We start from the raw sequence: 23,561 nt of genomic DNA on the forward strand, positions 1-23,561 counted from the left end.
ATTCAAAATTACAAAGGACTGTTTTAAGTCTTATGTGTTAACAGCAAGCAGCCATGTAAGACGTAGACTAATCGTGGGATATTGGTATGCATGCCGACACTCACGAGACTCTTTATTGGGTTTGAAAGCATTTTAATAAAAAGGAAAATCAAAATTATGACAGTTATTTTCCATTTGCTTTAATGAGACATCTTGGCAGTAAACAGCAAGGATCTCAATTTTATGAATTAATGGACAGAATCAAATTCAAAACAATAGTTTTAAAGCACCAATGAAGTGTTTAGAAGAACTGCTTAGTGTACAGCTGTAGATCTAAGTGCAGAGTAATGAGATAAAAAAGTGCAAAACAGATCTGTAAAATACTGCAGCTGGAGAAACTCAAAATTAATGCAGAACAACAACAATTCTTGGACAGTTGAATGTCAGTTTTTGTCTTTGAACAAAGCCTTTTTTAAATAGATTTTAATTATATTTGAATAGCAATGTTTGAGCTGAAAGCCTTATAGTACATTCAGTATACAGTATAGCACATGCTTCCCCAGAAAGGCTAACAGTACTAAGAGCCCAACTATCCAGGACAGATATTTTTCTCCCTACTCTATTCCAGCTAAGATACAGAGCTATTAGCACCTATACTATATTTAAGGACAATTTTTGCCCTATACGCATAAGTTGGTCGATCTTTTTTGGTGTATTTGTTTGTGTAGATGTAGCCAGCTATGAAGAAACTCTGAAGGTGAACCACTGAGAACAGTGCGCAAGTAAAACTGCATAGAATAATTCTTCAAGCGAGGGACACACTGGTGTAGAGCGGAGTGTATGATCATTCAATTAGCAGTTTTACCTTCAGAAATGTTGGTAATTAATGAAAATAACCAACAAGATGCCCAACCAAGGGATACCAAGTTAAATGTAGGTTAACTGAGGAATCTCCGTTTCACTTTCTGGCCAGGATGGCTGAAATATGATGAGATCTGTACAATTTAAGAACAAGCTTCAGAAATTGGCAAAAGTTTACATTAAAATGTTCACTACTCTGTTGTGGCTCGTACATTGCAAAATAGCAGAATATTTCACAAATAACCCAGACATGCCTGTTGACATTAACAAAATGATATGATGCGCTTCTAACGTGAAGATAACTGAAGATTTACTGTATATATGCAAGTAGATAGAGAGATAGAGACAAAAGACAATAACACAAAAAAAAAATTGCGAAAGCTTAGTTGAACTTTTTCTCTCCTATAGATAAAGGCACATAACTTGTGAGTTATATATCCATCCCCAGAAGAGATGAAAGTGGCAGAGAGCTAAATGGGGTCAGGTTTGTTGCAGATCAGAACTGGTTAGATGCAGAGGCATCACCTGGTGCACGGCAGCACTCGGGTCCCAATTTCAAGGCGGCCCATCCATGCAGGCACATGTAGCACCTGGTCTCTCTGGCATGATGATTATCTTCTCCTGCTGTCGGAGGAGACTTGTAAACTCCCCATTTCAGTGGAGGCCCTCTCTGAGGTGCTCAGATCTCTGTAGGTGAGTACACACTCTAATTACTGTCATACTCAGAGAGTAGCTGCTGCTGTGGCAAATCAGCTTCTTCCGATGGTTTCCGATGTTGCTCCTTTCAACAAGCATATTACAAGACTGAGATTAAGGCTCTCTCTAGGTGCCTTGTCTGTTGTCTCAGTGTATGCCCCAACCATAATGAGGTGACACTCCTTTGGTCATGGGTTACTTCCATGCAACCACTGGCACGGACAAGGGTGGCTATGAGAAATGAGTCAGTCCCCAAGGGTTTGGAGACTGCAGTGAAAGTGGCTTCATGTTCCTTAACTTGGCAAAAGGTCAGGGGTTGTGGACTGCTGGATCCTGGTTCCAGCGCCCTAAGCCGCATCGTTGGACTTGGTACTCTAATACTGGTGGTGCAGTGAAGGAGATTGATCACATCCTCATTGTCATGCAGTGGAGGCTCCTACAGGAATGCAGGGTTTATAGAATTGCCTAGTTTGTGAATTCTGACCACAGACTTGTTGATGCTCCTCTGAAGATCCAGCTTAGGTCGGTAGGTTACCACCTACTAGGAGAATGAGGCCGGACCTGACAAGACTCAAAGACCAGGCTGTTTCTAATGCGTTTGCATGCAGTTTGTGTAAGGAACATGCAGAGTTAGGTGCAACTGCTGATCCTAACGTGATGTGGAAGACTTTCATGACAAGATCCTAAAGCTTGCTGAGGGTTGTGTTGGTGTTGCCAGTATTCTCAGAAGGAGGCATTTCATATCGCAGGGCACCCTGGGTATCATCAAGAGGTGTTGCAGCGCACTGCTTGATAGCAACTCTGGTTTGTACCAGGGACTGAGAAGGACAACTGCAAAGACTCTTGAGAGCAGATAAGGTGGTGTTAGTTAGAGGAATCTGTGAGCAAGTAACACACCATCTATGGTGCCTTGGTCCACATCATGCTTACAGAGTATTCAATGTTGCATATCCAAATCTGTTCCTTGGAGAGCTGCAGTCAGAGCGGGTGATGGAATGGTCCTTATGGATGATGCTGCAGTTGTGTTCCGCTGGGGAGGGTACTGTGAGCAGTCTGTTTAAAGCTGATCCTCCGGCTAGGACTTTGGATGTCTCTAGGTCTATGGTTCTCAAGGCTTATCCTCCAATTAGCTGTGAACCACCCAATCTCACTGAGACTACACAAGTAGTGAACCAGCTGAGAGTAGGGAAGGCTGCAGGGTGAAATTCTCCAAGCTGGAGGCAAGGCTGTCGTCCTTGCATTGCAAGAAATCTTTGCTTCCATTTGGGAGATGGGCACATCTCAAAAGACTGGAAAATGGGACTTGTCATCCCTATCTGGAAAGGGAAGGGCCATTGCCGGGAATTGCAGCAGCTACAAGGGGTAAAACTGCTCTCAGTGCTGGATAAGGTCCTTGCAATGGTCATCCTCAATAGGGTCTTGCTCACCTACCAGCAAACAGAGCAGCCTGGTTTTACGCCTAAGAAGTCTACCACAATTTACCATATCATGAACCTGAGAGTTCTCAGGGTGCAAACGCAAATACTGGCAGAGTTTATTTGCAGCCTTTGTCGATTTTCATAAAGCGTTCAACTCAGTTGATCGAGCTGCCCTATGGGACATCCCGAGACTTTGCAGGATCCCCTCGAAGTTCAAGGAGATCATGGCCAGACTGTACACTGGTACTGTGAATGCTGTGCAGAGTGGAAGCAGAACCTCTGCATTTTTCTCAGTTGATTCTGGGGTTCGTCGGGGGTGTGTTCTTGCTTCCATTCTGTTCAATGTTTGCATAGACTGGGTGCTGGGCAGGATCATGGGGTCCAGTGGCTGTGGGGCATCTATTGGTGAAGAAAGATTTACTGATCTTGACTATGCCGAAAATGTGACCTTCACAGAGTCAATGGAGGCTCTGATCGGGGCTCTTGAGAGACTTACTGAGGAGTCTGAGGGTCTGGGCTTGAGAATGTCCTGGATAAAAAAAACAAGATCCAGGCCTTGAATGACCACTTGGGCACAGCATTCAGCAGTGTGTCTGTCTGCAGAAAGTAGGTCGACCTCATCAAGAGGTTTATTTACCCGGGCAGCGACATTCATGTCTCTGGCTACTCTTCCTATGAAGTCAGTAGATGGACTGGGAGAGCAGGAGGCATCATGAGGTTATTGGAAAGGGGTGTGTGCTACTGCTCCAGATATCTCTGCAAAAGGACGAAGGTCCAAGTCTTTAGATTCCTGGTGCTTCCTGTTTTGCTATATTGTTAGGACACATGGATGCTATCCAGTGACCTGAGATGAAGACTGGACTCCTTTGCGAGCTCAGATGCAGCACTACGGCCATGTGGCACGATTCCCTGAGGGAGATCCGGCACACAGGATTCTCACTGTTGAGGACCTGAGCGGATGGACCGGGTCGAGCCAAGAGGACACCCACCTAATACCTGGCTATGGCAGAAAGATGGTGATTTCCAGGGGGTGGGACTAGACTGTATGTCTGCCTGGGGGAGGCCAACCAGGATTCTGAGTTGTTTCAACATGTGATGGGTGCGGCAACAAACTGTACCAATGTATGCTCCCCAACCTGATCCAGCTGTCCTTAGTTGCTAGCAAAATTATGCCTGCTGGGTCAGCTGATTAGTCAGCCACAGGCGAATGTGTGGCCTCTCGTATACGGTCTTCAAGTGCTTGAGCACTTACTATCTTAACAAGGTTTGGACTTATGTCACCCCAGTCAAACTCGTGTTACAGATGGTCTTCCATTTTTTAGCCCAGACCTAGTTACCTTTTTTGGAGTGGAAGGGATTGCTTCAACCTTTGTTGCGGCCACACCCTAAACACAATGGGGTCTCTGCTATATAGCAAAAGTTATAGCCAGGTCGAACAGTGAGCTTAATGGAGGAAGCAATGAATTAAGGTCTTGCAAAGATTTTTAAAAGAAGGAACAGATGCCTTGCCATGACTTCCTGGGTTGACATGAGCCCATTCTTTTAAGTCGGCCACTGGTGTAAAGTTTTGTCCTTAAGGTTGTCAGTCCTTGAATTATGGGCCTTTTTCAAACGTGGGTATCCAGCTCAAACCTGCAAGAGCTATCCCTGATTGTTACTTGGTCTGTGATCATTCACCTTACCATATAAAACATGAAATCTGCATTCGGCAAAGTGACCCTGTCACACAAACTGAGAGTTTTTAGCTGGCATTAAGAGAGTGTCTGGCCCTGCCTTTTAAGCCAGGACTTGTGCTTTAGTCACAGCAAAAGAATGGGTAATATCAGTCAATCCCACACTTGCAACAAAATAGAACTTTTGTACACCGGTGGGTGGGGATAAACACTGCCATACAAAACTGAAAACTTCGGAATTACCAGAGACAGTGGTGTCCTGGGAGGAAGCAGGTAACATTTCAATGGATATTAGAGGGCATTAAACCTAGTTCATGGTAAGGGTCCTGAAGATGACCAGCACAATTCCTCTAATGAGGATGTCAGTGGTTTTGATGGTACCTTAAAAGTGTTAAAGGAATTCTTCACCCAAAAATGATTCATTTTGTTATGTTTTACTTTTGAAATATTGAGGTGTTAGCGTTAATATTACTATAATTCAGTATACATCTTAAAACTGTTAATCCATTATAAATTGTGCTTAATAGCTGATTCCGGAAAAGCAAGCACTGTGCCTGTGGAAATGAACATCATAAAGAACACTGAATTGATAAAGAATGGTACAGGCAGACAAACATGGGAAAGGGAATCTATAATGCTCTAATGGGGGGTTAGGCACATGACACTTCACCCAAACTTGTCCGGTTTCTATATTTCTTCTATCTTTTATAGTGATAGCTGAAGAAAATCTTTCATTTCATATTTTAATGGAGATGAGAGATTAAAAAAAAAGTCCCTGATACTACAGAGTTTAATGATGGCTAACAATAGAAAGCAATATCATAATATTTATTAAAAAATAAATAAATAAAATAAATAACTCAAATTTTTGTGACACATAATCCAAATAAATAGCCATATACAGTACATATATTTTACTAAAATATTTTTAAAGAAAACACTTTTGAAAAGCTGTCTTGTGAAAAAAAGTTGAGTGCGCATAAATGATGAAATATTTTCAAACTTAAGATACAAATCCACTTTCATAAATTGGTCAGGAGACTTGCCCAGTAACAGTTCATTCATTGGCTACCATCACATCAGTATTGCAGCGTTTTAGAAATTAAATGTTAAGCAAAAGGGAGTGAAGATGATCACATGTTAAGTATGCATAATATTATATTGGTGAATATCCAAGAAGCTTTAGAAAGCAGGTCAATTTACCAGTGCAGTTTTATAATCAGCCAATTAAAATAGCTGGAAATACAGCCGGAGAGAAAGGTCCTTAAGTGAAAAGCTCAATCTTGTTTAAACATGTTTCATGGTTGTATAGTGGATAGTGCTGCTGCCCCATGAATTCAGTATTTTGGGTTTTCCGCTCATATTCTAATAAGCATGCCAGTTAAGTTAATTGGCATCTCTAAATGTTTTCATAGCATAAGTGAACGTGGGTGCGTTTGACCTTTGGTGCCCCGTCCAGGGCCATTTCTTGTATTGTGCTCTGTGCTTTGTTGGCCTCTGTCACCTACAGGTTGGTTTAAGAATGTTGTTATTTATTAGGAAGGAGTGCATTCTTTATGCATAAATGTTCTGTTATTGACATATTAATATCATAGAAAGCCCAAGTCAGCTTATTGTAGAATGTGCCATAATAAAAACTCATAATATTGTATTATTTTTTATTCTGTTGTATTTAAAGCATGGTCAAAATTACCATCTACTGTATTAGTACTTTAGAACTGATGTTATGTTTTTAGGGTTTTAAAAGAACTTTACTGACAAAGCCCCACACATATCAAGCATCAACATTCCACCACCTAGAAAGACATACGTTTTGAAGGAAGTAGAAAGGAGCATATTTAAATACAAGTTACATGTAAAATTAAAGTATATACTTATTACTGTTTAGTAACTACATGCTACTGGCAGGGACCTTGATTCCTCAATAAAACCTTTATGGTGCATTTCTTTGTTGAAGCATATCAGCTATACAAGCATATTAGAGCTGAATAAAGTATACCATAGTTTCAGACTACCTTCAGTTACAAGCTATAACTTAATACTTGATAGTATCCTATTTCTCTGCAGACTAAACTTTATTCTAGTGTCTATAAAGTATTAGATCCACCTCTTGTTTCTATTTAACTTTATCAGTGCTTAAACTCTTACATACACTAACTTTTTCTCACAGTTTTCCAGCACCTCATTAAATAAAGTGATGTTTCAAATGGATTATTACAAAGTGCAGAAGGTGGAAAATTCAGATGCTAATCTTCTGACACAAAAGGTTCCAGACTACAATTAACCAAATTTTAAGACATCTGCAGTGGCTCTCTGTTGAAGAATGTATTGAAAATTATTTCTGGCTTTCAAACAATACATGAGAAACCATATATATTAGTTTAGAATAATCCACATATGTCAAACACAGCATTTCACTCAATTATTACGTACCGCTCATCTGTTTCATCCAAAATATACAAAACTGCTTGGTCCTTTACATTCAATGCTCCAATGTGGAACTAACTTCTAACTGGTATTAGACAGCTACAGATTTATTTAAATCAAGGCTTAACACCTTCATATTTGAGTGAAATTTCAATTTTATGAAATTCTTTGTATGTAATACATATTTCTTAATATGATTTTGAAAACTTATGCACCATCTTACAGCAAGTCCTGCTACTTGACTTTTGATAAATGGGCTACAAAGATTTGAGTATTTATTTAGAACTTTTCGTCTATGAGACTCAGTGGGTCAAAACTTTCAAATCAGACATATAAAGTCAGTTTTAAACAATGACATTAGAGCTCCGCTAATCATCTATCCAGGACATTTCCATATTTTCCTCAATGTTTCAATATTTCTATGGATTGATTTATTTTGGGAAAAAAAATACTTGATTGTTCCAATAAACTCTACCATACAATATATTACTTTATTACTTTGAGATTACTCGTTCTAAATTATACAATAAAATGACAATTTAAAATCTTTTCTGAAATAATAAAAAAAAATGTCATATTTAAGGTAGTTATGGAGAGGTTTCTTTAAGACAGAAAAACATATTGAAGTCATTTATTTTAAGGAAACTAATATTTCTTTGAAAGTTGGTTAATTATTATTATGTATTAACAAAAAGTTTCCACTAAGGGGCAGTAAATCCACTTTAAAGCAAAACCATTTAAATGCTGGCATATCTTCTTCTTGATTCTCTCTAGTAAAAGATAGTTATACCATAGTTCAAAAATTTTGGTATCTTAAAAGCACTGGCTTTTGCAAAGATAATAGATGAAAAGATAAAGGCTATATACCTGAAAAGAAAATCTGCACAGATTAGAAACCTCAGAGTTGAATGGCTTAAAAACTAAAACTTACATTCTCTATGACAAATGTCCACTCCTTATCTTCAAACTCTTCTGCATGGGGATCCTATGAAAACAAATCAATAAAATGGAATCAATAAGACAAAAAATGTAATCTGCTTTAAACATGCATCATGGTTTATAAATTGAACTGCAAACTGAAGATGCTAACAACAACAACAATCTGTTAACACTAAACAGATTCTAAATTTGATTGGTTCGAGTATATTCTGTCATGCTTTATTTCGTAAACACTGGGTATGAGAAGACATGGAGCAGGAGGTACTTTGTGAAAATGCCATTCTTAGCAAGTTAATGTTAAATTCACGTATGTGTTAACAGAAATGTATGGTTTAGCACTGATATATATATATAGAATGATTGTCCTTACCCTCTATAAGCTAACATGTAAGTGGAACAATCTGCCACCCTTTTATAACTCTGATAACAGTAAACCACATCCAGAGTGCATTTTCAAATGACAAGGTATAAGGACTGTTTTTTTGACTGTACTTAGCAATATACTTAATGATGTATATATTAATGGCACTGTAACACAAATCGAAAGAAAACTGTCATTTAAAGAAATTTAACAAAGATATGTAAGACAAAAACTGAAATATTATACATATCAGAAATAACATTAAATCAATGTTTCTTCTCATTTTGTGTGAACTGCTTTAGTTTGAATTTGAGTGAACATTTAAAAGCAAATATATTTTGACTGTGGACTTGTTCACATCATACTGAACGCTTCAAACTTTCCTTCTCAGTAGCTGCAGCATTTCAATATGGTTAAAGAAACACAGCTACACTTTGAATTGCCTACTTCAGCGATTCATGCTTTTAAATATACAAGTTTATTGGTAAGCTATATTTAAAAAGTTTTAATCACTGACATTTCCAAAATAGTGTGAATTTGGCTTCAAAACCTTCAGGATTATATTTTTCTATTACTGTAAGGATTTTGAGTGTTTCCTTTAAATCTGCATATAATATTAAGATAATTTGTGTGTCATTCATATACCACACGCTACCTAAATACTATGACTTCACAAAATGGCTCTGGAGCCTCAAAAAATTATTGTTTTCACTAAAGATAGTACAGCAGGATATTGTTCAGTGTTGGAACTCACATTTACACATAATTACACAAGTAATATTTAAGACTTTACATACTGTTGAATCATAAATCATGACTTGATTTTGTACAAACAGAAAAAAGGCACTACTTCTTTAGTTGTCTTTCTTGTTTTATCACTTTCAGGAATGCAACATTAATTTTTAGCTATAGTAAATGTTCTGACTATATGTGCTAACAAATGTGCTTTGGCAGAAGGAAAAGACAAGTTTTAAAACACCACCACTAATAATGTCACAAACCAACATACTCATTAAAATGTATCCATCACTTACAAACTTCCCGACTTTAATTTGTATTATAAACTAACAACAAAGGAACTATTTAAAAATAGTGAAGGGTAGGTACATTTACAATTTTAATCAATATTGTTTGTATGGGGGTGCTTAAAAATGTCATCATTCTTTTTCTTAATGTAGAAAACGGGCAATTTTAATAATCACTAGTTAGAAGTGCCCCAAAAAACCAACCGCTTCTCTCAAGAAGAAAAGAGACAGGAAAACTACAAATTTGCAAAAAGGAAGGCAAGACTAAAAATGTAGTATTCTTTAAAGGATATGTTTGGTATCTTTCAAATCAGTTATTCCATCACAACATTCATGGTATACATTATATGAGAATACATAAAAATATATTGAACGATTTTGTTAAAAATTTAAAATATACCAAAGTCTGTTTTTGGGTTTTTAAAATGGATCCAAACATGGAAACAAAGAGCCTTAAAACCAAAAGGAATACACTGACTGTTGGTACTATTATGTTTAGGTAAGGATGTTTCCCGTTTGCTTGTCTGCTTACAGATTTCTGTAATTTCAGGCTGCTTATTATCCAACTTTTGTTTCTGAAGTTCTGTTTTTTCAACATTTACATTCTACCTTGGCTTGTAACATGTGATACTCCACATAAAACTCCACTGGTTGTCTTATGTAGCAGAAAAGCAGTCAGTGTGCTCTAAAATCATCTGATATGAGCAAGCATCTGCTGTGATTCACAACATCAACAAGCACTGGCAGCACATGAACACTCAAATCATATTACTGTGTACTGAAATCTTTTTTTTTTTTTTGCTGGTACAGATACTGAATGATGCACTCAGAAATCATATGATGAGTTTTTGCTGAAAGTCACTTACTTTTCAGCTATTACTTTCTGTGTTGTTATTTTACATAGCGTACAGTGTAAGATTCATGGACAATGATAGAGTGGCATGTGATGGTGAAGGGGTGCACAAGAGTTTTATTGCACATTGTACACGTAGCAATAAATATAAGCTGAACTGATTACAATGCATTGCCCTTTTCTAAAAAACACATTTCTGAAAAAGTCAAGGCCACCTAAACATCAATACCAAGTTTACAGTGCCAAGCAACATTTGGCATTATGCACTTTGTGGCATGTTGTGTGCACATGATAAAAAAATAAATTTAACTGAGAAAATGAAAAACAGCAGAATATGCAATAGAGCTAAACAATGATGAAACAGACTCACAAACGAATCATCAGTTTTTATAGCATGTACCAAGTGATCTTATGTGTGAAATTTTTTCGGTTATTATTGTCTAGATGTCTACAAAACAAAGAAAAAGTCACATTTAAAATTTTATTTAATTAAATTATATTAAATGTAATAGTAACTTTTTGATTATAGTCTGAATCTAGATCTAGTTAATAACACTTAGTTTTTCCAAGTAAGAATTTTACTGTGCTCTGTTTATGTGAGAAAACTTGTACTTGAACATTCAAGAAGTGCATTGAATATTCACCAAAATACATCAGAAATATCATTAAAGCATGGCATTACTTACATGCTAATTTAAGAAAAGAAGTCTAGGTCCTTGAAAAGTGTTTGAATCCCTTTCAGAGTGGTGTCCTGTGCATTTCAAATTTAGTTTTTAGAAAATGATTGAGTGACGCATGATTTGACCCAAAAAAAAAAATAAGTATTGAAAATGAGTGGAGAAAATACTCCTCAAAATGCAATATAATATTAACAAAATGTAACATATTAAAATGATAAAAACAAGAATTGTGTTTTGGTTTTTTATTAACATTATGAATTGGATGAACTGGAAAAAGGAAAACTGGAAATACATTTTTGTTTTAATTTGAGATTCTTGCCACCAATGGGAAAGATGTGAAATGATTGGCATGGGTGATTTCAACAGCAACTTATATACTGTAAGGGAGGCTATGGAGCTATTTGGAAGGGCTGTGGAGCAGAAATAAAACACTTGTCTGAAACTTTTAGCACAACACTGCCTTTCTGCCGAAATTATTTGGAAATGCACATACCCATGATGTGAAATTTCAGGACCTATAATTTTCTTTATGCTTTCTTCAGCAGTCTTGATGCCTTGAAGCTATGGCATTTTAGCATTTGGGGTGAACGTACATAAACACCAAAGTTGAAGACAGTGAGAAAACTGATCTGCAATTTTAACAAACTTTCTCTACTGAAAGCAGTTCATTTGATGCTTCTGGTTTCTACTGCTTGGTTTAATTTGAAATAAAAACTGAACTAGAATATTTACTATGAATGGCTGGAAAATCCTTCCCAGTCAGTAACATATATTACAGCCTCAGATGTGAAAGTGTATTCATCTTCAGCTCCAGCAGTAGTAGTAAGTATCATTTTGGGCAGCAAAGACATCCAGCCTTATTAGGTTGGATTGTATATAGTCCATAAGTGAGCTCCCAATTGTCCTAAGCCAAGTGAGATACATGATGTAAATGCAATTCTTCTTTTTTTTTTCCTCTTATCTTCAAAGTTCTGTGGTTTCTCATCTCTTATAATGTTAATGGTGAAAATAAGATATTATTGCATACACAGAAACTTAACAGTTGTAGCATAAAACAGCAGTAAATCAGAAATCTCAAATGGAAGAGTGACTTTCATAATGCTGATATCCAAGAGCAGAGTAGCAGAAGTAGAAAAATCAGGCCCCAAATGCTGTGTGAATGTGTTTAAGAAATAGAAGGTTGTTTGTTTTACTAATGATAGACAGGATAAGTTACAGATGCAAATATTTTCATGTTTGCTTTTTAGGTGACATACCAAAAAGAAAAGTGAGTCTAGAGTAATGCAAAGTGGAAAGTAGGAGAGGAAAAAACAATCAACTGTTCGTTTATATTCTTTTAAGTTTTAGCATTAAAGTATTTTTTTTTGTTTTACATTCAACTTGACAGCCCCAGGAGGTATACTTTTTTTTTTTTTTTTTTAGTTCCAACTGTAGGTAAAATTGCAGATTTTCTGCTTTGGAACCAAGTAGATTATAAATATGTGATCTATTTCCCTAACCAGGAATACCTGCACATTCAGCATGTTCTCTTTGATTTACCAAGTGATACCACAGCAGGTAGCCAATTGGGAGCCTTTGGCAGCCCCTTGCAAGCTTCTACACTTGATGGTTCATTTTTTTTCATTAAAAAAAGGTCTGCCCATCGCTTGCGCTTGCATTATATTCAATAAACCAGGAGTGGATAGAGAAATTCTATTTAGAAATAACGCCCTAACGGATCTGTCTTACCTCACAGAGAGTGCAGTTTGAAAACATCAGGGGCTCCATTTGGGTGGTTGTTTTAACTGGATGACTAAGACTTATCCAGAGTTCAACAAATGCACGTCATAGTCTGTCTGATGTCTTAGCACATGACAGCATCCAAACTGAATTTAAAAACTTACTGCTTACAGGTACATGTAATAATACTGCAGCAGTCAAAGAGCATACAGAAGAGGGAGGCTGGGAAAATTATGTCGCACTCAGTAGTACAGCTAGCAATGTAAAGTTTTTCATTTTGTGACAAAACTTTTCAGCAGTAACAAAATATAATTTAGATGGATAATTTATTACAAAATACCATTTGCAGGAGGCAACACTTTTGTTCAGTAATAAAAAAAAAATTATGGTAAGCAACACAACAGATAGAAGTGGCATAATAATTTGAACATGCACGCTATCATCAGTTGTAGGTCAATTTGTTGAGGTGTTCTGACAATGTATATTTTTAATAAAAGATGGCAAACAAGCAAGCAGGTTATACTTTTTTTTTTTTTTTAAAACCGAGACAGACAAAATTTGCAGCTTGTACAGAGATGTGGAGTAAATTAATATACATATGCTTGGTTTATTCGGGAAAATATGGTACTTACCAATATACAGCATACTTTGCGCTCATAAGTTTATATACCCAGGCAGAATTTGTAAGATGTGTACCATACTTTAAAGAAAAGATGACTGATCTAGCAAAAGCCATTTTATGCACTTTTAATGGAATCCAAATTTAAAATACAAGGCATCACAAAATAGCACAACCATTAAACAAAACATAGTAATAAGAAAAATAAGATGGTGCCCATTCAAACATTTGAATGCCCTTAGTTCTTAATACTGCCCACCCGCTTTAGCATCAATGATGACATGCAGTCTTTTGTGAATGAGGACCTTGATTTTCTGAGATGGTAGAGGTGCCCATTCTACTTGGTAAGAAGCTTCCAGGTCCCGAAATTCTTGGGTTATCTTGCATGAACTGCATGTTTGAGATCTCCCCAGAGTGGCTCAATGAAACTGAGGTCAGGAGATTGTGATGGTCATTCCAGCCTCTTCACTTTTCTCTCCTGTAGTCACTAAAGGGTCAACTTGGCCTTGTGTTTTGGATCATTGTCATGCTAGAAGATCCAAGTACATCCCATGCACAGCTTCTGGACTGATGAATGCATGTTCAATATTTTCCAGTAACATTCTGTAATCATCTTGCCAATTTTCATGAAGTTACCTGTGCCCCTGTAGCTCACACACCCCTAGAACATCAGTGATCTCCCTCCATGGTTCACATTAGGGATGGTGTACTTTTTGTCATGGGCTTTGTTGCATCCTCTCCAAACATAGCATTTATGGTTGTGACCATAAAGATCAATTTTGGTCTTATCACTCCAAAGGACTTTGTTCCAGAAGTTTTGAGGCATGTTTAGATGCTGTTTGGCATATTGTAAGAGGTATATTTTGTAGCATTGACACAGTAAAGGCTTTTTTTTCATATAACTCGACTGTGCAGCCCATTTTTGTTCCAGTACCATCTTATCGTGCATCCTGAAACAGTAAAACCACTTGTCTGCAGAGAAGCCTGTATGTCAGGTTTTTCTTGGCAGCTCAACAAATGATCCTGGCAGCTGTGGGTGAAATCTTGGTTAGTCTACCTGACTGTGGCCTAGTAACAACAGATCCCCTACTTTTTTTTTTTTAAATCAGTTTGAACACTAATGACAAGCCATTTTCAGATCTCTGCATATCTTTAAATCCTTTTACTGATTTATACAAATCGACATCCTTTTCTCAAAGGTCCTTAGACAGTTCTTTTGCCTTCACTGTGGCTTGCTATCCAGCCAGGTCAGTGCAGTTCTGCATGAATTTAAATTGAATATTTATGCACAGACACTGATTACAATCAAAAGAGGGGTGTGGACACACTCCCTTAATGAACCTGAATTTAAACCTGCGTGTCAACTTGTGTGTATATTATCAGCCCCAGCAATCAAGGGTATGTAAACTTTTGATCAGGCCAATTTGGATGATTTAGGTTATCATTAGAAATTAAAAAGGGCACACACAATTAAGTAATAACAACACTCCCTAATTAAAAGGAAAGCTTTCGGAACGGTTACTTACATTTTCCAAATAATGGCCGATATTTCACAAATTCTGCTGGGCTATGTAAACTTACAAGTACAACTGTGTATTTTCCTTGTTTTATCTGTAAATGTAGGGCAGATATCCAGATGAATACTGTCAGATCTGACAAGGAAAGGGGTTAATTTGCTTACCTTAAACAATGTCACAGTGATTTCAATATTTTCAGGAGCAGGCCACACTACTACACCACGGTAAGGATTTTTTATTCCAGGCTGCCAGCTGTGAGACTGTATAATGTAAATTAAAACAAAAATACTAAGTAAATGCTGCCTTACTATAAATGAAACATGTGTAATGTACAATAGGAATAATATTTATAACAGAATTGAAAAATAGGACACTATTTAAATAACTAAACATAAGAAAAACAACAAAAACAAAAAGAAAGTAACTATAAGTAATTCAAGTATTTAGCAAAAGAGTAAAAGAAAAGACTGCATCAAGATGAACACAGAAACATATTCTAGTAACATTACATAGTGTGGGCAAAATAATCCTTTACTGATTCTCTATCTCTTCAAAATGCACATAACTATTCTCTTATGGTGTCCAAAGATGTGTGTATACAAAATGCATGTTTCATGCATCCACTTTATAAACTCTGAAATTAAACCAAAAAATTACTTTGGAACAAAAAATAAATTATAAAGTTTAGTTAATTTTATCCTAAAAACACTGTTGCTGCTGACCATCTTTGTATAATTAGGTTGCGTTTTAATGATGCTTGCCTGTAAATCATCTTGTGATTAACAGTGTTAAAACAGATGCAGATTGATTGTTGCTTGACTAGAAAGTTTCTTTAAGACTAATGAATTCTAAAATGTTGCACCCTTGCACATATCACCCTATTAGCTTAAATTAAGAGACACTATATCAAATTCTTTGGCCAATTTCCAAAATAAAATGAACAGTCTACCTTTAAGGACTAAATAGGCTAAGGAAAGTCTGATTTATAGTTCACATAAAACAACATAAGATATCTGATAAACAGAAGGAGAAAATTCACTTAAGTCCATATAGCACAAAAAGTTTGCATTTTTATAGTCATTTTATTTCACTAATATACCATCCTGTTTTGTCCTACTTTCTGTATGATGCTCTCAGGATTGGTCTGCACTACCCGTTTTTGAATAAGGAGCTTCAGGAGATGGATCACTTTATTGTGATTTTCTTATCCCCAATTTACATATCCTATCTTCCAATTTTATGAGGGTATCACAGCATTAATAAATGATTTTAAAAAAAAAAAAAAAAAAACAAAATACACACACACAAACCTTAGATGACTTCCGTCTACTCCTTCGGGTCCAAACCACTACAAGCTTGTCAGGCTGCCTAAATAAAAATAAAAGGAGAAAATAATGAACATAAAATTCTAGAAGATCTGTCCAACCAAATGTTTAACACATAGAAAGAAATTGTTGTAGTTTTACTCAAGCACATGAGACAAATTACAAACAAACCATACCCAAACTGCAAATCATAATTTCCTCTATTTTCATATTTTTTGACAAATGCTAAATTTCCCAGAAGTTTACAATTTAGAATAAATAACTTTAAAGAAACTGAAATCCATTGCTTTGATATTGCTAAAGCAATGAAAATGGTAATATTTAAATATATTTCTTGAGAATCCAGAAATGTTTTCCTCAACATGTTTACAAAAGTACATTTGCTCATCAATCATTCCGTAAATCTTGACAAAACATGCATTAACAGTTCTTAAAAAATTCATGGGTACTTCTCAACTTCAAGAATGTCTAAAGGCGGTAACTTTATGCACGTTCTTTGATAGTCCATTACAACTCTCCACGCTGATATTTACTTCTGTTGGTGATGTCAAAGGCTGGCCCGGCAATGGTTTATTTTTAATAAAGGTCTTGCCATAATGGAAGTGTACAGTCTATCTCTTGTCTAATACATGAAGGAAACTGCTCCTGGTACATTTTGACTAGATGAGAATGTATCTCAAAAGGCATATACAGTAGTTCTAAAGGTTAATAAATTCAAATCAGAACAGGATAATATAATATGTAGTAACATGTAGTAACCTGTAAAAAGCAGATTTAATATATTTTTTAATGCAAAATTGAACTTTAGGAATACTAGTACCTTGAAACTCAAGGATAGACAATTTACTTGCTTTGCTGTGCAGAATAATAGGTTGTGGTTTCTCTAATAATCAATTAGTATTTAAACATGATTAAGGAGCTTTCCAGGACTGAGGAAATTGGGTTTTGCAGTCATACTTGAATAATAAATTGCCAATTAGTGATTTCCAGCAATAACAGCCATTTCCAATTAATAATGTATTGTCTATATTTTTAAATTGATTAAATGGTATCAAACTCAACAAGAAAAAAATGAAGATTTTATATATATATATATAAAACCAAAGAATTCAAAAAATCTCAAAAGATACAAAACTCATAAAAACAATTTTCAGCAAAGGATTAATTTATCCAAAAATAGAAAATAACAACTAAATACTAAATTAAACAAAAACATATCTAAACAAGTCCAGAAATCCAGGAGAGAAAACCAAAAACAAGGCAATGATTCAGAAGCCTGATGAACAAAAATAAAAATGATCAAAAGAATAGTTATAAAAAGGGAGATGACCACAAATAAGAAGACAGGCAACAAAAAGCAAAGAATAGTTACTAAATGCCTCAGCAGAACATAAAGGCAGAAGGTGCCCTAAATAGGGCCAAAGCTAATTATAAAAAAATAGTAAGTGGGCCAAAATTACAAACAATTTAATACAAGTAAGTAGGTGACAAATAAAGGAATTTCCAAAATTCCCTTATTTACTGAAAAACAAAACAAACACAGAAGCCCAATTTAGATAATGTTAAACTACAAAGCTGCCAATTTAATCTTAACTTATTTACTGTGTGACACTAAACAAATCAGTTAATCCACAATGACTCCAAATGGGAAAAAAAAATGTGAACAAACATCCTTATGTGGTAGACTGACTTTAAGTAAAGTCATCAGGCATATAATAACTTAGTCACAAGGGATGCACAAACCAGTATGTTTCTTTCTGCCAGTCCCAAGCCTAGATAAATGGGGAGGGTTACGTCAGAAAAGACTTCCAGTGTAAAAATTTGCCAGATCAATATGCAGACAGCAATACAGATTTCCATACCAGATCGGTAGAGGCCTGGGTTAACAACATCTGCCACCAGTACTGTTAGCCAACAGGGTGCTGGCGGTAATTGGGCTACTGTTCACCGAAGAAGAGGGGCGTGTCCGGAAGCAGTTCTGAATGAACAGTATGTGTTTTGGAGGAGAAAAGAGTGTCAGACAGAGTGATGATTATGAAGCCTGAAACTGAAGGTGTGATGATGAATGTTGTTAGAGCATATGCCCTGCAAGTTGAGTGTGCGGTGGATGAGAAAGAAGATTTCTGGAGTGAGCTGGATGAATTGATGAAGAGTGTACCCAATGGACAGAGTGGTGATTGGAGAAGATATCAATGGAGATGTTGGTAAAGGGAACAGATGAGATGAGGAGGTGATGAGTACGTATGGTGCCATGGATTTGGCCCTATGATTTCCATGAGGCGGAAAACATGGACAGAATCACGGAATTAATGCATAAAAATGGATTTTTATCCACACACTGAAGTAGTGACTGTTACAAAACTTCCCAATAAATGAAAATGACTGAATAATCTGTAGTTCTATCATTCAGATACTATTTTCTACATTGTTGTTTTTTAAGCGAACACAATTCTTCATAGAAATTCAGTCATGCCTCTATCCGTTTGTGCGTGTATTTCCTTTATGTTTTCTCGTTAAAGGCATGCAAATTAGCTAGCTGCACAAGACAGAAATGTCAAAGTGAGCAGTATCAGATACCCTACGTAGAAAAAAAACTAAGAAACACAAGCTTTATTCCAAAATTGATGGCACGACATGTGGACAACTGTTCTGCAAGTTTTGCCAGCATAGCATAGACTGAACATGAAAAGATACTTGCAGTGAACACCACAAATTTAAAACCCATTTACAGAACAGGGAGAAATTAAGCTCAAAAAAAGTGTTTCCCTTAAGCTAACAAGAGGAAATAACAAAATCGTCAGGTACAAGACGCTAGTTTGTGGAGGATTTTGTGGCCGTGCAAGCCAGACATACCGTTCAAAAAAAAATGACAGAGAATGAGAGCAGTCTTCTTCAAATTCCCTTACTCCGTGTCTTTGTACAACATATGGATGCTGTTCTTTGAAAGATTCATGGCAATAAAGTTTATGTTGTAGCTGATGAAACCTCTAATATCCAAGACCACAGCTCTCAACATAGTGATAGGTGAATAAACATTTAGGTGTATGGTAATTATTTTATGTAGGCAGTTCTAATCGTACATAAAATTAAATTTAACGGGTATTAACAGTCATTCCTGTAGAAAAATGTTATTAGTGAACAGCACTGGTTGATAACGGGTTCCCTTTTAAAAATGAACAATTTCTGGAATTAATAAATGTTTCGCCTCACGGTGATGAAGCACCCAAGTTCCACATTTGACTCTTCCTGTTATAAACTTGGCACCTACAAACCTGGGCAAAGGAGCAGGCTGCTCCTCAGATGCAACGAGCCCTTAAAAGTTTGTCTCTCTCTCTTTTTTCTGTTTAATTCCCGGGTTTAGTGTCTTGCAAATTAGTTTGATTTTGCTTTGTGATTAATTATTTTAAGACATGCAGTAGATGAAGCTACAGATGTAATGATGCATGTTTTCGATCGGTTAACATGTAAAGTTTAAGAATCATTAGAAATAGGCTTATAATATTACAATTACAGGTACTGAAGACCAGGGGCCTCATGCATAATGCCGTGCGAAGAATTCGCACTATAACATGACGTAAGCACAAAAGCTGAAATTTGCTTACGCACAAAAATATCCAGATGCATAAATCTCTGCAAATGCCAGGTTCCACGTTCTTCCGCTACATAAATCCCGGTCAGTTTGAAAATGAACAAACGTGCACACGCCTGCTGCCCCACCCCAACTCCACCCAGAATTACGCCTCTTTGAATATGCAAATCAATATAAATATCCCTTAAGCACAGTGTTCTGTGAAAAGACAATGGCAAAAGCAAGACGAAAAATAGAATTTCAGCCAATACCAAGTGGAGGCCAGGAAAAATGTATTATTTGTTGGTTTAAACAGTGGAATAAACAACAAAAATAAGTTGATCGAGTGACATAGCTTGTCAGAGAAACTCGAAAGCTTAAGTTCACAAAGTCGCACAGTGCCCGAAATAAAAAAAAGAAGTTGTCAGATATCAAAGTCGCCGTGAAAAGGCGAGTTGTAGCCCACTGTCTGAGTGTTATATGAAAGCTTATTAGGGTACAGAGGAAAAAAAAAAAAGCACACAGTGCGGGAAAAAAAATGCGAAATGTCAACTTTAATCTTCAAATTTCCACTTAAATGACAAAATAAACTTTGTGATTAAAGTGGAACATCATAAACTTCACCTTAAAATTGTTTAATTTACTAGCTTCTCAAATCCCATAGTAACTAAAGTAGCACGTTAAATGCTTTGTTTTGTATTTGATCTGCTATGTGCTCTGTGTGTGTGAATCACTATGTGCTTCTGGGCTTTCTCTTCCACCGACAGGACACAGAATCCATTACATTCTTGATATTACAGCTCTCTGAATAATTAAAATACTGAAATGTATACGTGATATCATTTTCATGATGATAGGAGTTAAAGCATGTTATTAAACATGGGACCACGGTAGCGCAGTAATTGTTCATGTCTCACACAACATGCTTTCTGCGCCATGCACGACCTTCGACGAAATACTTTATTGCAGAAGTACTCCCTCTTTCAAACGTACTAACCTCCAATTCCTGTCCTTACTTTTCTTTCTCCAAATACCCAGTCACCATACAATCAGCTCTGTAACAGACGTTAAGCCATCTGTAAGCTTAGAACGCAGATTCTTCAAAACTTTTAAGGAACATTGAAATATCTTCGTAGTACGTGTTTAATTATTCTATCCATCTATCCTTTCAGTGTCGCGTCTGCACCGGCAAGAATACAGCACGAGGCAGGAACAATTCGTGAACGGAGCGCCAGCGGCTTGCTATACTGCCGCGACACCGTGTCCTCACAGGTTTAATGATTTAAATGAAGTTAAAGTTTTATCTGTATAATATAATAAACATATTTTTCAGCATTTCATCTTAAAAATGATATTTTCATCATATGTAAATAAACGCTTTGTAAAGTGGCTCGGGTTGTGCAATATTATAACTGTATCTCAAGTTTACAGTGAGGTAATTGTACTAATAAGTACAAACAATTCTACAAGGAGCACTTGGACTGATTGAGTGCGTTTAGAGTTCTTGGGATGAAACTGTTTCTGAACCGCGAGGAAAGGCTCTGAAGCGTTTGCCATATGAGAGCAGTTCAATAGAGAGCATGGCTGTGGCAGCGTGAGTTTGATGGTGTATACCGATAATTCTCTTTCCGATCAGCTGCTGTACAGCTGTGTATCACACTCAGATCTAATACTCCGAGTGGTGCAGTGAGAGTGATATGGAAAAAGATGATCCACTGTGGCAACCCCTAATGGTAGCAGCTCAAAGAAGAAGAAGGTGGTGCAGTGAGAGAAACAACGCTAAAGCAGTTATGGTATTTGGAATAGTTTGACCATTCTGTGGACCATTATAGTGTTACAGGTTAATTACAATCAGATGCATTAAACTAATAAACAATTTGCGGTTAATTTCAGTGTATTTATAAAGCTGCATCAGGGATGTGGATCTTAAAAAAAAAAAAAAACCAAAGAAAGAAAGGGTAACCATACAGGAACAGTAGCACTGCTTTGACGCTGGGTGCCGCCAGTCTGCAAAATTGAACACAGAAATTGCGTACAACAGGGTATGAGCTACCGTGGAAATGTGCGTGGCTTTACGGCAACTTTAAGTTTTATACATCGCGATTTGATCGTGGAAACGTTCTTGCGCAACATTTTGTGCGTATGCACCGTTTATACATGAAGCCCCAGTACGTTTTGGCAGATGAATGGAACTGCAAAATAAGGTCCAGTTGACCTATTGTGCTGTTTCATTAAAAGGAATGTAAAGTGCCATTTGTGACGGGCGGCCGGGTCTCCCCTTCAAACACTGGATCCAGGGGATCAGCCATGGGATGCACTCTACGTCCCCTGGAACACTTGGTGGCGGCCTTCCTGGGTTACACTGGGCCACAGGTGTGGAACTTCAGGACTCAGACCTGTTGGGCTCCATGGCCACTACCCGGAGGAGCTGCATGGCTTAACGAGCCTCTGTGGGCTGGAATGCAGCCACAACCGGAAGTGCAGCCTAATTAGGCCATTTACCACCTGGAGCACTTCCGGGAGGGCTACAAAAAGAGCCTGCAGCCACTACTCAGGAGCCAGAATCAGGAGGAAGAGGACGAGGTTGCCTGGGAGGAGTGGTGATGCCAGAGGATTGTGTTGTGTGGAGTTAAGTGCTTGTGGGACTGTGTATTGCCTGTGGTGTTCACGGGGAAGACATGCCCCACAGGTCAAGAAAAATAAAAGGCTTTGTGCTTTTACAAGTGCCTCTGGGTCAGTCTGTGCCGGGTCGGGCACAATATGGCGCCTTTATATTACACATTATTATTATTATTTTCATTAATTTTTTTTGTAGCTATTGCTACTTACCGTAAAAAAAAAAAATACGGAACCAAGGAAAAATAAAATGGTGAAAACCGAAAATCAAAAAAAAAATAAAAGAGAAGTTGTGAAAAAATAAAACTGTTTCCATAAGGCCCTACATGGAGAGGAATGAAGAAGGTCAAATGATAGTGGATCTTGCAAAAAGGATGGACATAGCTGTGGTCAATACATATTTTAAGAAGAGGGAGAAACATAGAATGATGTACAAGAGTGGAGAAAGATGCACACAGGTAGATTACATCCTATGCAGGATGGACAATCTGAAGGAGATTGAAGACTGCAAAGTGTTGGCAGGGGAAAGTGTACTTAGGCAGCATAGGATAGTTGTCTGTAGCATTTATGTTGGAGATCAAGAAGAGGAGAGTGAGGGCAGAGTCAAAGATCAAATGGTGGAAGTTAAAAAAGGAAGACTGCAAGGTTGAATTTAAGATGGAGGTAAGACAGGCACTGGGTGAGAGTGAAGAGTTACCAAACAGCTGGGAAACTACAGCAGAAGTAGTAAGAGTGACAGCAAGAAGGGTGTTTGGCGTGATATCTGGACAGAGGAAGGAAGAAAAGGAAACCTGCTGGTGGAATGGGGAAGTACAGGAGAGTATATAGAGGAAGAGGTTGGCAAAGTAGATGTGGGATAGTTACTAAGATGCAAAAAGTAGACAAGAGTTGTATGAGAGGTTAGATATTAAGTAGGCAGAAAAGGACCTGTACCGATTGGCTAGAAAGAGGGACCAAGCTGAAAAAGATGTGCAGCAGGTTAAGGTGATAAAGGATAAAGACGCACAAGTGAGGAGGGTGTGTTGAGCAGATGGAAAGAGTACTTTGAGAGCCTAATGAATGAAGAGTGTAAGAGACAGAAGGTTGGATGGTGTGGTGATAGTGAATCAGGATGTGCAACAGATTAGCAAGGAGGAAGTTAAGGACAGCTATGAAGAGGATGAAGAATGGAAAGGCCATTGTTCCAAGCGACGTACTTGTGGAAGCATGGAGGTATTTCGGAGAGATGGCAGTGGAATTTTTAACCAAATTGTTTAATGCAATCTTGAAAAGTGAAAGGATGCCT

At 37.1% G+C, this 23,561-nt stretch overlaps 1 protein-coding gene across 4 annotated transcripts in view; it reads right to left on the bottom strand.

The window, feature by feature from the left end:
• The window catches only part of ehbp1 (EH domain binding protein 1), a 387,620-nt gene that overhangs the window by 251,494 nt on the left and 112,565 nt on the right, over positions 1-23,561 (bottom strand). For all 4 annotated transcript variants that reach the window (XM_039738603.1, XM_039738602.1, XM_039738601.1 and 1 more), the window contains exons 3-5: positions 16,078-16,135; positions 14,932-15,027; positions 7,986-8,039 (exon numbers count right to left, since the gene is read on the bottom strand). In XM_039738603.1, the coding sequence (XP_039594537.1) occupies positions 7,986-8,039; positions 14,932-15,027; positions 16,078-16,135 (208 nt within the window). The remainder of the gene's footprint in view (positions 1-7,985; positions 8,040-14,931; positions 15,028-16,077; positions 16,136-23,561) is intronic.

This window comes from Polypterus senegalus, chromosome 16 (assembly GCF_016835505.1).
Source record: "Polypterus senegalus isolate Bchr_013 chromosome 16, ASM1683550v1, whole genome shotgun sequence".
Lineage (NCBI taxonomy): Eukaryota > Metazoa > Chordata > Cladistia > Polypteriformes > Polypteridae > Polypterus > Polypterus senegalus.